This window comes from Coloeus monedula (genome assembly GCF_965178545.1).
Source record: "Coloeus monedula genome assembly, chromosome: 8".
In the NCBI taxonomy this organism is placed as follows: Eukaryota; Metazoa; Chordata; class Aves; order Passeriformes; family Corvidae; genus Coloeus; species Coloeus monedula.
The window spans coordinates 1,813,567-1,829,698 of NC_138788.1; the positions used below are offsets into that span (position 1 = coordinate 1,813,567).

Here is a 16,132-nt window from a genome sequence, read left to right on the forward strand (position 1 = left end):
CTGGACTGACAAGTTCCAAGTCTGTTTTCCAAGGGTTTCCCGCTTACCTTTGAGAGAGATTAAAAACTTGCTGAGGATCTCCGTTCTGAATGAGGTATTTGATGGGGTCGCCTTCTCTATCGAAAGCCTTTAGGGAAGGAAAAAAGAGGATAAAATTCAGTCAGTGGCACAGACTTCTTCTCCTCCCTTCCACGTAGAAACTGGGGAATTAAGTTTTAGGAAAGTTTCCCACAGGGATGACACCAACCCGTTTCTAAGGCAACTCTGGTTATTGATGGGCTACTCAAGATAAAGCTGGAGCACACCAGAACTCTTATGCTGCACAGAAATGACAGTATCCTGAATACAGGATAATAATTACTATTAATTATTAATAATTATCTAATGATCAAATTACAGCTACATCCAGCAGCATGAGTATGAAATTCAGGCTTTATAATCATTTCTATTGTTCTGCAGCTCCACACTGATTAGACTGAATTTTTGGTTTCCTTTCTTGCCATTCTTCATTTCCACTTCTTATCCAGGTCCTTCTTTGTGTTTACCAGAATCCCAGTCTTTGCCTGATGCTCCACTGAGCTCCAACTGCAGCACTCACCCTCCACAATAATTTGCTTTTTGGGGGCGTGAAGATCAGGGTAAGACCTTTAAGAACAGACATTAACAGCATCAAAATGAGGATATTTCACCCATCAGGTGGCAAAAAAAACCCTTCAAAAGTTGAATTAACTACTTTTGATGTCTCTCCCGGGGCCACTTGAGGCTCAAAGAGGTCAACCCTGCTCCTGTCAGGTTGTTGCTGTAGACAGCAATCGAGGGCTGTGTAGCTTTGAGCTGGATATCTACAAAGCAGTTTTCAAGGTAAAAACCCAAGAAAAATAACAAAAAACCCAACTCAAACACCTCCCCAAAATTCAGAGCAGAAGCACAAACCATTTAAATGTGCAGGCAGAGCAGGGAATGCAGCAAGAAAACCTGGCTGAGCCAAATATAAAATAGGGGCTAAGTCAGATGGAAGGGATCAGCACAAAGAAAAAGCAAGAAAAACTCGATGGGGACAAAGTCAGGAAAAGGCAAGGCAAAACTGGAATAGAAAGAGGAGAGAACACAAAGGATAACAAAGAAATGTTTAAGCTACAGAAGGAACCTGAGGAGTGGTTTGAAAAGCAGAAGGGATGACGTTGAGAAGGTCAAAGAGGTAAAACTGTCCCTGTTCCAGCTCCAAACTAAATTAACCAGGATGAAACTCCAGCTGAGAGCTGAGCAAGAGTCAGGCAGAGAAGATGTTCATAAACAGAGCATCTTTAAATCAGCTGCTGCAATTCAAGCCTGGCGAAGTCCATCCTGGTGTATAAAAGGGCTGGAGCCATCTCAAAGCCATCAGAGGGTTTTTTTGAGAGGACAAAAAATGTGGAGGGCAAGCACAAAGTGCATCCTTCATGGAGGAAGGAGCTGGGAAATCACAGACCAGGCAGGTGGAGCGCAATTCTCAGAAACCCCCAAATATCCAAATGATTTGTAACTTCCCTGCGATGCCAACGTGCAGATGGATCACACCAAGCTAAATTTCTCTAGAACAAAAGGATGCTGAAGCAATTTAATCTGATTTTCCAACAGGACAACAGCTCTCCTGAGCGGGACAGAAGCTGTGGAGCAATAAAGCAGCTGAGCCATGGTGAAGGCTTTTCCCACTGCTTGATGGGGCATTTTCCCAAAGGAGTCCCGACAACACGGTCTCCAAATGGAAGCAAGAATTAAACTCATCATCAAAATGAAGGCCAGGCAGCAGTGGGCAGTGTTAGTACTGACTCAGCTCTGCACAGGTGTGTGCAGCTCCTCCAGCACCAATCAATATTCCCATCCACAACATCAATGCCAAACTGGGAAAACTGGAAAAATTGTTTCTAAATTCCATGGGTGGCACTGAGTGATGGGAGGTGTGGGTAGAATTTGGATCTCCTTGGCCTGAAGCTATGAACAGTCTGGGTCTGAGCCAGGAACACAAAATGCTACAAACGCTGAAGGCAGCAAATATGAGGAGCTGGCACCTCTGAGGACTGGCCTTGATCCTAAATCACCAGAAACCCATTGTTGCTCCTGTCTTTAGCCCTTTGACCTCCTTTTCCCTTCCCTGCAGGGCATCCTGCCCTCCCTTCACATTAAGTCATCTCAGGGGTATCATTATGGTCATAATGGTCGTTTTGAGCACTCACTCATAACAAGCCAGGGGGCTCTCAGAAAGCCAGAAAATCAAAGGCTGGCTGTAGTTGATTTCATTTTCCCCTTATACCCACAGAAAACCCACCTTCAATCAACATGCTTAAAAGATAAAAAAAAAAAGGGGGAAAAGCGAATCATCGTTTTTAAAAACTCCTGCTTTCTTTAAAAGCAAAGGACAGGAAGTTCTTACATACAGAAGAAAACCACCGAAGGCAAGGGAGAAGGGCAACCCATTCCTGATTTTTTCCAGATCAATGGCATGGAGTGACTCCATAAATTGCATACAATAATTCCATGTTAGCTCATTGTTCAGCACATAACTGGACCCTGCTAACGGCCCTATTTGTTCTGCAGGTTCCCAGAAAAAACAACAGCATTTGCATATTTTAATTAATAATGGCTGGCAGAACATGAAGCCATAAACGCCTCCCAGGCATGCAATAAACTCTGAGGTTTATTTACAAATTAATGCAGTGGAGATCATTTAATATTGCATTAATCTCAAATGTTGTTAATTAAAACACCAGTCAAGACCAAGCAGGTGCGTTAGAAAATAAATAAGCAGATAAGAAAGCAATAAAAACCTCCATCATCAACATAAGAAATTTTAATGGACAAGAAGAAAGTGAATTTTATTTTTCTGAAGTCTAAAGGGCAAATTTAAAGTAGATGCATTTGCATTGTTACTGGCCCTAATGTTTTGCAGATCTTTGGATTTAATAATTTGGGAATACCTGAAAAATTCTGCCAGCTCTCTCTGGGATTTGGCAACCCTCCTGCTGTGTACAGAACTACCAAATTATTGCTAAGAGAGAGCCATAGAAGCATAATTTCTTAATCTGCACCAGCCCAAACACTAATTGGATTGATAAGACTTACAAAAAGAAACAGTAGGGAGAAAATTTCCACATGAAAACACTTGTTCAATATTTGAAGCTTGGTAATATCCCATATTATCAATGGAACACAGCCAATACCTTAAGACACTGCTAGAATTCCACAAGAATTGGCTCATTGGGAACTTTCTGTTGCCCGGAAAAAGCAGCACAGGATTTCGGAAGCTTACATGCTCAATTTATGAATGTTTAAAATGTCCTGGTGGATTTTATACAGCAGGGAATAAAGGAAGATGAAAACAGAAATATGCTGCACACAGAAAAAGTCCTTTTACAGATGGGGGTTTAATGCAGGATGAGGGAGCTGGACTTGGAATTGGGTTGGGAGAGACCCTCAAAGCCCATCCCTGCCATGGCAGGGACACCTCCCACTGTCCCAGGCTGCTCCAAGCCCCAATGTCCAGCCTGGCCTTGGGCACTGCCAGGGATCCAGGGGCAGCCCCAGCTGCTCTGGGCACCCTGTGCCAGGGCCTGCCCACCCTGCCAGGGAACAATTCCTGCCCAATATCCCATCCAGCCCTGCCCTCTGGCACTGGGAAGCCATTCCCTGTGTCCTGGCACTCCAGCCCTTGTAAAGAGTCTCTCTACATCTTCCACATTTCAGGTTCAGGACTACCAGACCTACAAGAGATACAGTCCTGGACTAACCACCAAAGCTAAAGCCAAGCATATTTGGGATTTAACAATCAAGTATTTTTCATGAAACCCAGGATCCCTGAGGCTGGAAAAGCCCTCCCAGCCCATGGAGTCCACCCTGTGCCCGATGCCCACCTTGTCCCCAGCCCAGAGCACTGAGTGCCACCTCCAGCCCTTCCTTGGACACCTCCAGGCATGGGCACTCCAAAGCTCCCTGGGCAGCCCCTGCCAAGGCCTGAGCACCCTTTCCATGGGGAAATTCCTGCTGCTGTCCAAGCTGAGCCTCCCCTGGCCCAGCCTGAGGCCGTTTCCCCTTGTCCTGTCCCTGTTCCCTGGCAGCAGAGCCCGACCCCCCCGGCTGCCCCCTCCTGTCAGGGACTTGTGCAGAGCCACAAGGTCCCCCCTGAGCCTCCTTTGCTCCATGCTCAGCCCCTTTCCCAGCTCCCTCAGCCGCTCCTGGGGCTCCAGCCCCTTCCCAGCTCCCTTCCCTGCCCTGGACATGCTCCAGCCCCTCCAGGGCTCTCTGGCCGGGAGGGCCCAGAACTGGACACAGCCCTGAGGTCCCTCAGCAGGGCCAGCACAGAATGGGCTGTTTGGGGTTTAGTGAAACATTAAAGCAGATTATTCCATTCGAACTTCATTTTCCAACCACATTTAAATCCCGTCAAATCCTTCAATACTAAAACCTGCCAAGAGCTTTTCTGCCTCCAAAGATCCCTCAGGCCCTCAGCCACAGATTCCAGCACCTGTCAAGGAAACACAAATGTTCCTGTTTCTCAGCATGCTCCTCTTCCTCTTCGGGGCTTCCAACCCCAAGTATCTCCCACTGGGGAGGAGAAGGCTCCTGAACAGCCTGGCCCTTCCACTCCTCCCTCCCTGCAGGCCCCACAGCCCTGCCAGGAGTTAATTGGCAGCACTGAGCTAAATGAGCCATCCTCCCTCAGCATAGGTGACTGTAGCAGCTTAACCAGCTGGAATAATCCCAGTCTTTCAGCAGGAACCCATTTTAGCAGGAACCTTCCCACCCAGCTGCTTCAATGAGTTAATTAGAGCTCCTTTATTTCACTGCTGCTGAACACAGCATTAGGTAAGTTCCTGATCCCTCAAAAAAAAAAAAAAAAAAAAAAGCCTCAATAAAGCGTTGCTATTTTTCTCCCTATTTTGCACAGCTGCTTTTTGGGCAGAATACAAGGCAGTAAATAAAGAACAGTAAATAAATGAGGAGAAAACAGATTTTTTTAACCATTAACACAACAAGCAGAGGTCTGGTCCCGGTGCATGAGGATGAGGTTCCTGCCCCTGGAGCTGGCCAGAGGTTGTTGCATGACCCCTGATCCCAGATCACAAGGTGCCCCTGATGCTGGGCCTGGCAGCGCTGGGATCTCTGCTCTCTCTCAGCCTGTTGTTACACACACCATGGGGAAGAAACATCTTCAGGCATTTTTCAAAAATGACAGGCTAGGGAAGGCAAATTGCCAAAAGTCTTGCTGAAATTCCCCATGAATGAGGTGCTGAAGCTCCTCTGATCTGCTGGCAAATATATAGAGAGATTTTAACACAAGAGATCACAGGCCTGTCAAGTTTTCAGCCACTCATGGGAATTTTTTTCTAATATAATTATCACAGGATCTCAGATTCCCACAATGGTTTGGGTTGGAAGGGACTTTGAAGATCAACTCGTTCCACCTGCTGCCATGGGCAGGGACACCTTCCACTGTCCCAGGCTGCTCCAAGCCCCAATGTCCAACCTGGCCTTGGGCACTGCCAGGGATCCAGGGACAGCCACAGCTTCTCTGGGCAGTGCCATTTGCAGCCTGTAGCACCTTTTGCCATATTTAAAAAAAAAAAAATTATAGAAATAGCCAAGTGAGGCCTTTTTCTCTACAATCCACATAAAAGGGGCTGTTGATTAGAACGAAACAATTCTCAATCCCTATGAACTGCCCCTTTTCCCCCTGGATGCAAGGACTGCCTTGTGCACGGCACAGACACAGAGGGCAGGAAGGTGGAGAAGCTGTCAGCAGCCTCAGGGAGTGCCAGGGAAGCCTCTGTACCTGGAGGTTTAACAGGACAGCTCCGATCCTCATGGCCTCGCTGACCTCCAGGCTGTACATCAGCTGCGGGAAGCGCGGGGGGCTCTGGTTGTTGGGAGGCAGCACCTCGATGTAAACAGTGGTGATGGAGCTCCTGCAGTGCGAGGGGGGAAACACCAGTCAAACCCAGTGAAAACCAGTCAAACCCAGTCAGAAGCAGTAAGTCCAACCCACAATGGCTGCTTTACACACTGTGTGTTCTCAAGCTCTACCAGCCTCCCTCTGCTCCTCTAAAAGCTTCAGGACATGTTTTTCCTTCTGGATCAAAAGGAAAGCAGGCTGCCACATGAAGAAAAGCTCAATAATTTCCCCCAAAGCAGCCCAAGGTGGTGTTCTTTCAAAAATAGAGCAGTGAAGTATCAGTGCACACTCCACAAACAAACAGCTCCCAATGCCCTCTGTGAGAGCAGCACAAATCCCAAGCTGGGAACTGCTCCTGCCACGCACAGCAGCCACCTCTGCAGCATCCCTGCTGTCAGGCAGTTTGCTTCCTTTCCTTGGAAAAGAGGGAGCAGGATGGCGGAGAGGATAATGCCGGGAGAGGAGATGCAGGTTGGCGGAGAGGATAATGCCGGGAGAGGAGATGCACACAACTCTGTGAGGCTGCTGCGATGCTGTGGGTCAATAATCCCCATCTCAGAGCAGTGGCAGTGCAGGAGCCTACAAATCCCTGGCAAACCCTTCATCTACACTGAATCCCTGTCCCAAACAGACTGCAAACAGCATTCCAGGGGGAATATTGAAGGTTCTTTGGAATACTGGCACTGCAGACCCTGCTCAGACCATCCTGTAAACCCACTCGATATCCTACTGCTCCAACTTGAGAAAGGGAGCCAGGAGTCCCCCTGGAGATGGGAGATTTAAAATCTGACTTAAAGGGATCTTCCTCTTGTCTCCTTGCTCTGTTATCCCATCTGCCTTCCCTCCTGGATGTCAGCACAGCATCCCCACCCCAGGACAAAGCCCTGAGAAGAGCAAGTGCTGTGCTGCAGGTGTAGCTTTTCCCCTCAGAAATCCTTGGACAAAGTAGATAAATCTCAGGTTTTACGGCTGCAGGAAAGAAACCAAAGGGATTTGTCCTGGATTTTTTTGGAGGTGGGGCAGGAAGAGGGAGACAATCATGAATGCAAAGAGCTGCTTCTCACAGGGCTAGCAAACTCCAGAGCTTTTTTAGAGGGTCCTACCTGAAATTACCAGACATTTGTAGTTGAAAGAGCTGCTGTGAAAACTGGGAGAGCTCATTTAATATGAAAACAATACATCACTGATCAATATTTTTAATCAGCTGCCCAAAATGGTGGCCGAGCACAGTCACCACTGTGCTGTGGATGTTTCCCGCTGCCCTTTCCCAGCAGATTCTGCAGGCCTGGGTCACTGATGGGAGCTGAGCAGAGCATTGCAGCAACACCAGGGCTGAGAGCAACGTGCTGGGGACTGTCCCACACCCCTGGCCATGCTCCAGGATAAGGAACTGAAGGACAAATCCCACCCCCAGGGAAGCGCTGCAGGGACTCTGCCCCTCAGGGCACCTCCACACACACTGTGACAGGATTCAGTGCCAGGACACAGGGAATGGCTTCCCAGTGCCAGAGGGCAGGGATGGATGGGATATTGGGAAGGAATTGTTCCCTGGCAGGGTGGGCAGGCCCTGGCACAGGGTGCCCAGAGCAGCTGGGGCTGCCCCTGGATCCCTGGCAGTGTCCAAGGCCAGGCTGGACATTGGGGCTTGGAGCAGCCTGGGACAGTGGGAGGTGTCCCTGCCCCAGGACTGGATGGGTCCCTTCCCAACACAAACCATTGTGGGATTCTGGGAATAGTAAACAAATTTTCTTCAAATAGATAAGGCAAAATCACAGAAGTAAAGCACAAATAGTCTGAAAACTAAAAGCACTCTAATATTAAATGGCTTTTTTTTTGCAATTCCAATCCATTTTTTATCAACACTTTGCATTTTTCCCCCGTGCCTTTTGTGTGGGTTATAGCCCAATTAAGGAGCTGGCAAATTCTCCTCTGGCATGGGAAGGGGAAGGAGATGGAGATGAGCCAAGCACTGCAGTTGGTGTTTTCAGGTGAATACACAGCACAGCATCTGGGAACTGCAGAGAGCTCCCAAAATCACTCCAGGATGGAAAAACAGCTTCTGTGCCACACCAGCTGATTGAAAGTCAACTGCATCCCCATCACTGCTTGAATTATCTCCACATGGAATCATGGAATGGTTAGGGTTGGGAAGGACCTTAAACTCATCCAGTGCCACCCCCTGCCATGGGCAGGGACACCTTCCACTGTCCCAGGCTGCTCCAAGTCCCATCCAACCTGGCCTTGGACACTGCCAGGGATCCAGGGGCAGCCCAAGCTTTTCTGAGCAATTATAAAATCTATGATGAACGGATTTCTATCCATGTGGACCAACCCATCTTGACTTGATCCAGCAGATCCCTTATCACCAAGTGACATGGCTCCCATGTCCAGGAATCTGAGGGATTGTGAAAAGCTTAAGGTCTGACCTGAAATTGTTTGATTTTACAAATGTCGTCTTTTTTTTTTTTTCCAAAAATAGAAATTGTTGTGCTTCAGTATAGGAATGGGCTGTGCAAGGAGGTGGTAAAATCACCAGCCCTTCAAGGTTTCAAGAAACAACTGGATGTGGAACTTGCTGTGGTTTAGTTGACAAGGTTGAACTTGATGATCGTGGAGGTCTTTTCCAACCTTAATGATTCCATGATACCTCAATAACTTACATTAATAATTATAATTAATAATACTTAAACCCCAGATCTCAGTTTGGGCACATTTTTAAATGTCACTCCATGCAAAAACCAAAAAACACCTCCACAGAATTCCAACTTAAATTTGTGTTTGGAAAGGCTGCAGAGCTACAGTTCCTGAGCCAGGTTCAGTGGCTGGGTTTTGCTTTGTGCATAAGCAAGGGGATGACTGAAATCCAGCCACTTTCCAGGTGACTTTAGTTATCCTGGCAGAGTTTGCCACCTTGTTTTTGCCATGAAGACATTTTCAGAGGAGGAAGCACAGGCTCCCCACATGCATCCTCAGAAATATGTGTTTTTAGACAGCACAAAGATTTCTCCAGCACAAAAGGAGCTGATGGCAATCAGAGCTGTAGTGTGGGGCCCGCACCACGGGGATCTCAGACTCTCTGAAGGGGAATTACTGATTTTTGCCCTTCACACTGAAGTACTACACAAAATAAATGCATAATTGTCCTCAATCTTCTCCTGAGCACTACCAGCAGCCTACTACCAGCTCGAGAGGGCTTATGAAGAAAACTGCCAGGAGGAAAAGGAGAGTGAAATTCAACCAGGAGACTGCTACCAGATGTCAATTTTATGAACAACTTAACAAGCTGAATGGACAGTAGTTACAAAACATGTGCACAGCAGCATGAGCTGCTTTCTTGGAGACACGATAGAAGCAGCAGGTCCTGAGGAAAACCCACTTACTGAAATCCTGCTCTTGTGCTCTCTTTCCTTCTCACATTTCCCATTTGAAGGTTTTTGCTTTACGCCTGTGGGAGATTTAAATGCTGGAGCCTCCTGTTCCTCCCTGTCATGCTCTTTGGACAAGGAGGTTGTCACATTATCAATAGCAGGCCCAGAACACGAGAGGTATTTTTTGGCCAACCCCCCCACCTTCATGAAATGACATTTTGGCACAACTGCCACATTTAGGACACAAACTCCACAGAAACAGGTCAGCAGGGCTTGATACCTGCGCTGCTTTTCGAACACAGAGATCATCGAATGGTTGGGGTTAAAAGGGACCCTAAAGATGACGTTGTTCCACCCCCTGCCTAAACCCCAAATCTGCAGCCTGCTCTTCTGTATCAGCTGGGGTAAAACAGAGACAATTGTGCCCTTAGGAATCTTAATGGGGACACTGCACACCCTGCACCTGGAGAGGGTCTCCAGCTCAGCAACCCCATTCTTTCGGCTCCTTTTTGCATTTTCTGGACAAAAAGCATCTCCCTTGTCACTTGCTTTCTTCTTTCCATCCCCTCACCTCAATGAACGAATGGACACGCACAGAGACAGCACAACTGGGAACTTTTAACAACAGACCATGGCAAGCAAATGAAATCATGAAAACCCAGTGCTGCAAGGGAAACATCAAGGACCACAAAGGGCAAGAATTCTGCTGTGCCACTTTTCCAGAGCAGAGTCATGGAATTTTATCCCAGTGCCGTTTACAGACACGGGGGTGTGGTCCAGGTATTCCTGCTGATCTGCTGGAATGATGAGGTTCGTTAGCAGGTGCATTAATTACCTTCTCTGTGCTGGAGGGGCACTGTCAGATGCTCTGACCGTGAGGGCGTAGGAGCGCCCCACCTCCAGCACCACTCCCGGGGCGATGGTGATGAGGCCTGTGCGGTCACTGATGGTGAAGTGTCCCTGATCCCCAGCCAGGATTTCGTACACAATCCGGCCGTTGGCTCCCTCGTCCGCATCCACAGCCGTCAGCTGCAAGGCAAAACCACAGCGTCAGCTTCCACAGGCCCTGCGAGGGGGGATGGGGCACTCGAACACCTGGAACGTACACGGGGATTTCTGAGCACCACACAGCAAAGACACCGCTGAAATGAAGGGCAATGGGTGTAAAAACATCATGAAGCAGAGGAAAAACTGCCTGCTAAAGAGTGCAAGCCAATTGTTTTAAGGTACAAATTAAGAAACCTAATTAAGACCGAGCTTATTCTCTGTGGGTTGGAATTTTTAAGACTCCCTATAAAGGCAGAAGGGAGAAGAAGACACTTTTTGTGCAGCAACACTAATGAGAGGATTGTATTTATTTATTTTGACTTTTGCAGATGACAGCCTTGGTAGTGCCAGGAAGTCTCACATCCGGGCCTGGCATTCCAAGCCCTCCTTGTGCAGAGCTGGAGAGCAATGTTTGTGTTAATGTGCACCTACTGCTATGGCAGACAAGTGGAAGGGAAATAGCAGCATGGATACAACACTTGGAGTCACGGAATCATTCAGGTTGGAAAAGCCCTCTAAGATCACTAAGTCCAACTCTTAACCCAGCACTTCCACGGCCACCACTAACCCACGTTCCCAAGTGCCACGTTGCCTTTAAATCCCTTAGAGAAAAATCTAAATCCTGGTATTAGACCCAAATTCTAATGGTGAACGTAATGAAATGAGGGAGTTCTTCCCTTCCCCCTGGGAAAGGCAGTGGGTTTATGCCACAATCAAACACACACTCGGCCAGGAATTAGAGCCCAGGGAATTTATTTGCTTTTAGTGAATCATGGAACAGAATCCCAGAGTGGTTTGAGTTGGAAGGGACCTTAAAGCTCATCCCATTGCACCCCCTGCCATGGCCATGGACATCTTCCACTATCCCAGGGTGCTCCAAGCCCCATCCAGACTGGCCTTGTTGGCTCTTCCTCCTTTAGGAGTTAGATAACTGATACACAGGTTCCTGAACTGGCCTTTCATGCTGCAGGACAACATTCCCTCAAACAGCACGAGGAATGACACAAAGTGGGCTGGGCAGCACTGGAACATCCAGGAGGCCACAGCATCTGGCTGTGCATCCAGCTGCCAACAGCTGAAAGTGGGAATGACAGGGAACGATGGCACCATGGGCTCCTCTGCTGCTCCCAGCAGTGGGAGGTGGGGAATGGGAAAGGGCACCAGCAGGGGTGACAGCAGAGCTTTCCTGGGATGTCCAAAGCAATCCCAGCCTCAGGAAGGATTCCCTGCAGGGATCCTCAAGTGAGGATGAAAAAGAAGAGACGCAGCTTCGTCAAAGGTCTCTGCCGTGGCTGTTCTGACGCAAACACTCCTGCCCCGGGGCAGCAGGGATGGAGGACGGCAGTGTGGGATGTCAGCGGCGACGGAAAACCTCGGCACCGACTGCGAGGCCAGAGCAGGATCAACAACCACTCCCTGAGCCAAGGCCACCCAAACAGAGGCCTCAGCTTCTGGCCCTGGGCCGCTCTTGTCACCCCGTGACACCCAGAGTCAGGGACAGGAACTCACTGATGGCCCTGCCCCACTACGACAGAAAATCATCGATCGGCCAGAGCAGCATCACATCAACTTGAGCAGCTCAGAGCACCGCCCAAACCTGCCAAAAAACCCCCAAAACTGCCAAATAACCACCCAAAACTGCCAAATAACCACCCAAAGCTGCCAAGCCATTGCCCAAAACTGCCAAATAACCACCCAAAACTGCCAAATAACCACCCAAAACTGCCAAACCACCGCCCAAAGCTGCCAAACCACCGCCCAAAGCTGCCAAATAACCACCCAAAGCTGCCAAATAACCACCCAAAGCTGCCAAGCCATTGCCCAAAACTGCCAAGTAACCACCAAAAACTGCCAAATCACCGCCCAAAGCTGCCAAAAAACCACCCAAAGCTGCCAAACCACGGCCCAAAACTGCCAAATAACCACCCAAAACTGCCAAAAACCCACCCAAAATTGCCAAACCACCACCCAAAGCTGTCAAACCACCGCCCAAAACTGTCAAACCAGCACCCAAACCTCCCAGTGAACCACCGAAAGCTGTCAAATCAGCACCCAGAGCACTACCCAAAGCTGCCAAACCACCAGCCAAAGCTGCCAAATTACCACCCAAAGCTGCCAAACCAGCACCCAGACCACCACCCAAAGCTGCCAAAACAATCACCCAAAGCTGCCAAAGCACCACCTACTACTGCCAACCACCACCAGGAACTGTCACACCACCTTTGCCCAAGGATGGCTGCAGAAATGGAAGAGCAGAAACCAAAGCTTGTCACCAAAACAAGAAGGCAGCCCAAGGGGAGGAGGTGAATTACAGAACCCTGGAATGGTTTGGGTTGGAAGGGACCTTAAAGCTCATCCAGTTCCATGGGCAGGGACACCTTCCATAGACCAGGCTGCTCAGAGGCACATCCAACCTGGCCTTGGACACTTCCAGGGAAAAACTCAGGGTTCTAATTGCTCTCCAAGATAATCTTGGTCCTTTATGCACAGAGGCTCAGTGAAATACAAGATTTCGTATAGAGAGTCATAAATATCTCCAAATCAAGAACTAAGCCCACCATAGCTTTAAAAACAAATCTTAATTCATCTCCTATGGCATTTTGGGACACATTGTATAATGAACATGGGATAAATCCTTGAAATGCCCCAAAAATCATGGAACAGAGGTCATCTCCTCTTAGAAATTTAAAAAACAAATTAATATTTGTGTGGTTTTTTGTTTTTTTTTTTTTTACCTACCTCATTCTGTATTTTCTTTTGGAATTCTGAAGAAACCCACCTATGAAAACTGCAATTTAATCACTCATTCTATAGCTTCTCTACATACCTGGGTGTGTTAATTAACCCTGCAGAGAATAATTATCCACCCAAGTGACAGAGCTGTAAAAACCTTGTCTGCTGAAATTCAAAAGTAACACACACACACACAAAAAAGATAAATAAAGACTTTATGCTAAATAAGGGGCCCTAAGGATTTAATGACAGGACTTGGAACCAGGCCAGTTTTTACTGTGACGACATGAAAAAAGGAAAATTAATTGACTACACAAACACAGAGATTAAGCAGGTTAATTAAACCTACAAATATGGAATGCTTGGAAAGATAAGTGATTTGAAAAACATTTTGGGGGCAAAACCAGGAATCAAACCTGGGATTAAACAGAATTAATGTTCAACTGCTGCCATAAGATTTGATTCCAAGAATCCCATCTCCAGCTGTCCCAGCCTGATAGAGCTCCATAGTTAACAAGATTTGAGAAACACAGGCTAAAATACACAGGGAGAAGAATAAAACATGGTTTTCTTTTAGTCTCCTAAAAAACTTTGCATCCAGCAGGATCAGCTCCATTGCATCAACACTTAATGTCCTGAAAGTCTGGCAAAAGAGGTGTGGATTCTGCTGCAGCAAAAAGCGGTTTCCTGGGAGGAAAAGGGAGATTTAGAAGTGGTTTAGTTGGGGGAAAAAGGAGATTTAGGAGAGGTTTTCTTGGGAGGAAAAGGAGATTTAGATGTAGTTTTCTTGGGAGGAAAAGGAGATTTAAGAGTGGTTTAGTTGGGGGAAAAGGAGATTTAGGAGTGGTTTTCTTGGGAGGAAAAGGGAGAGGAGATTTAGAAGTAGTTTTCTTGGGAGGAGAAGGAGATTTAGGAGTGGCTTTCTGAATGAAAAGGAGATTCAGGAGTGGTTTTCTGAGGAAAAGGGAGATTTAGAAGTGGTTTAATTGGGGGAAAAAGGAGATTGAGAAGTGGTTTTCTTGGGAGGAAAAAGAGATTTAGGAGTGGTTTAGTTGGAGGAAAAAGGAGATTTAGGAGGGGTTTTCTGGAGGAAAAGGAGAAGGATGGCCTTAAGCTTACAAAGACACATCTTGGTCGTGCTATAAACCCTGCTCAGACTCACTTCATAACTGGACAAACTGGGCTTCAATGTTTGACTTGGAACCTTTTCACAGCAACCTTTGTGCTCACCTGGCCCTGGACAGATGAAAGTGATGACCAACCTTCCCAGCAGCCTCCAACAGATTCAGCGTGATGGAAAAATTCCAGGATTGTTATGGAGATATTCCCGAACTTGAGCCAACCCCACATAATGATCTCTGAGTAGGTTGAAATACTTTTTCATTACCTCATCAGACGGTTCATCAAGTCTCAATCCATTATTTTTCCTTGAGTCTGCAGGGACATTGAGCACTCCAAATACAGCCCAGTTTTGTTTTCTCTCTCTGCTAATCAGGTTTGCTTTGGAGATGGAAATTAATTACCTGACAGGCTGAAGGCAAAGAGTAGCAAATAAACACGTAAATAAAACATGAAGTGGGGTTTGGAGATGACTTTTATGAGGATTTATGTAGGAAAAGGTTCTGGAGTGCTCGGGCACTGAACAGGTCACAGCCCCAAGGCTGCTCAAGGAGTGTTTGCACAACGCTCCCAGGAATGCCCAGGGTGGGATTGTTGGGGTGTCTGGGCAGGGCCAGGAGTTGGATCCATGATCCTTGGGGGTCCCTTCCAGCTGCAGATATTCCGTGATTTTAAGATTCCCTCTAAACTGGCCTGCTGTTCTATGGCACAATGCAGGTTTAAGAGCTTTAAATCAAGAACTTGTGCCAAGCTGGGGCAGGACCTCTAAAAATTAACTTGCACATGTGCTGTCAGACAGAATTGTTCCAGTGGGGAACAGGGCACTGATCCCCAGCGTATTTTATTCTCCATTTCAGTCAGGGAGTTATTTAATTGCTCTTGGAAGAGAGCCCCTGAATGTGGGTCGTGCCACTGCACCAGGAAATCAGTGAGAAATTAAGATACAGGGATAAATTGAGATAGGTTATTTTGGTGAGTAAGAAGAGCAAAACTGGGACTGTTCAGCATGGGGAAGAAAAGCTCCAGGGTGACCTCACTGTGACCTTCCAGGACCTGAAGGAGCTGACAGGAAAGATGGAGAGGGACTGTTCACAAGGGCTGGAGGAACAGGACACAGGGAATGGCTTCCCAGTGCCAGAGGGCAGGGCTGGATGGGATATTGGGCAGGAATTGTTCCCTGGCAGGATGGGCAGGCCCTGGCACAGGGTGCCCAGAGCAGCTGGGGCTGCCCCTGGATCCCTGGCAGTGTCCAAGGCCAGGATGGAGCAACCTATGGAAGGTGTCCCTGCCCATGGCAGGGCTGGCACTGGATGGGCTTTCAGGTCCCTTCCAACCCAAACCATTCCATGATTCCATGAATTACATTTAAGGCCAGTCCACAAGTTTTCCTGTAAAGACAAAATGCAAAAAAATCTCCTCACGGGCCAAGATTTAGGCGAATAATATTTTTTGCCACCTCTGTCCCTTCCCAGCTCTCTCATGTTCCTGCTCAATATTCCCTGCTCCCTGCATCCTGAACAGAAAAGTGAGAAGTGTCTGAAGAAGAAAAGTGGATTTAAATGATTGAGATGAAATTTTGTTGCACCCCAGCTGCAAACTCCACCGATGGATGTGTGACTCGTTTCGAGATCTGAGTCACAGCAGTGGAAAACGGGGCAGCAAAAATAGAATGACATAAAAAAGATGGAATTAAGTACTTTACTAGGTTTACTATTAATAAGCTTTTTAGTGACAGCTATTATGTAACTGTTTTAAAGGACAGATTTCTCAATTGAGAAACTCCTGGGGAGCATGATAAAATACCTATGGAAGGAGAAGGAAAACTCAGATGAGAAACTCTCAAGCTGAAAGGAACAAAATATACAGACTTTGAAACTTAACACTCCTCAACCAAGGCCTGAGACAATTTCACAACTACTGAGAGGAGACAACTGAAATA

General features: G+C 47.3%; 1 protein-coding gene across 3 annotated transcripts in view; it reads right to left on the reverse strand.

Annotated features, from left to right (window-relative positions):
* PCDH15 (protocadherin related 15) overlaps window positions 1-16,132 on the reverse strand; it is a gene marked incomplete at both ends in the record, with an annotated part of 282,257 nt that overhangs the window by 127,529 nt on the left and 138,596 nt on the right. For all 3 annotated transcript variants that reach the window (XM_082286268.1, XM_082286266.1, XM_082286267.1), the window contains 3 exons: window positions 48-127; window positions 5,807-5,939; window positions 10,130-10,323. In XM_082286268.1, the coding sequence (XP_082142394.1) occupies window positions 48-127; window positions 5,807-5,939; window positions 10,130-10,323 (407 nt within the window). The remainder of the gene's footprint in view (window positions 1-47; window positions 128-5,806; window positions 5,940-10,129; window positions 10,324-16,132) is intronic.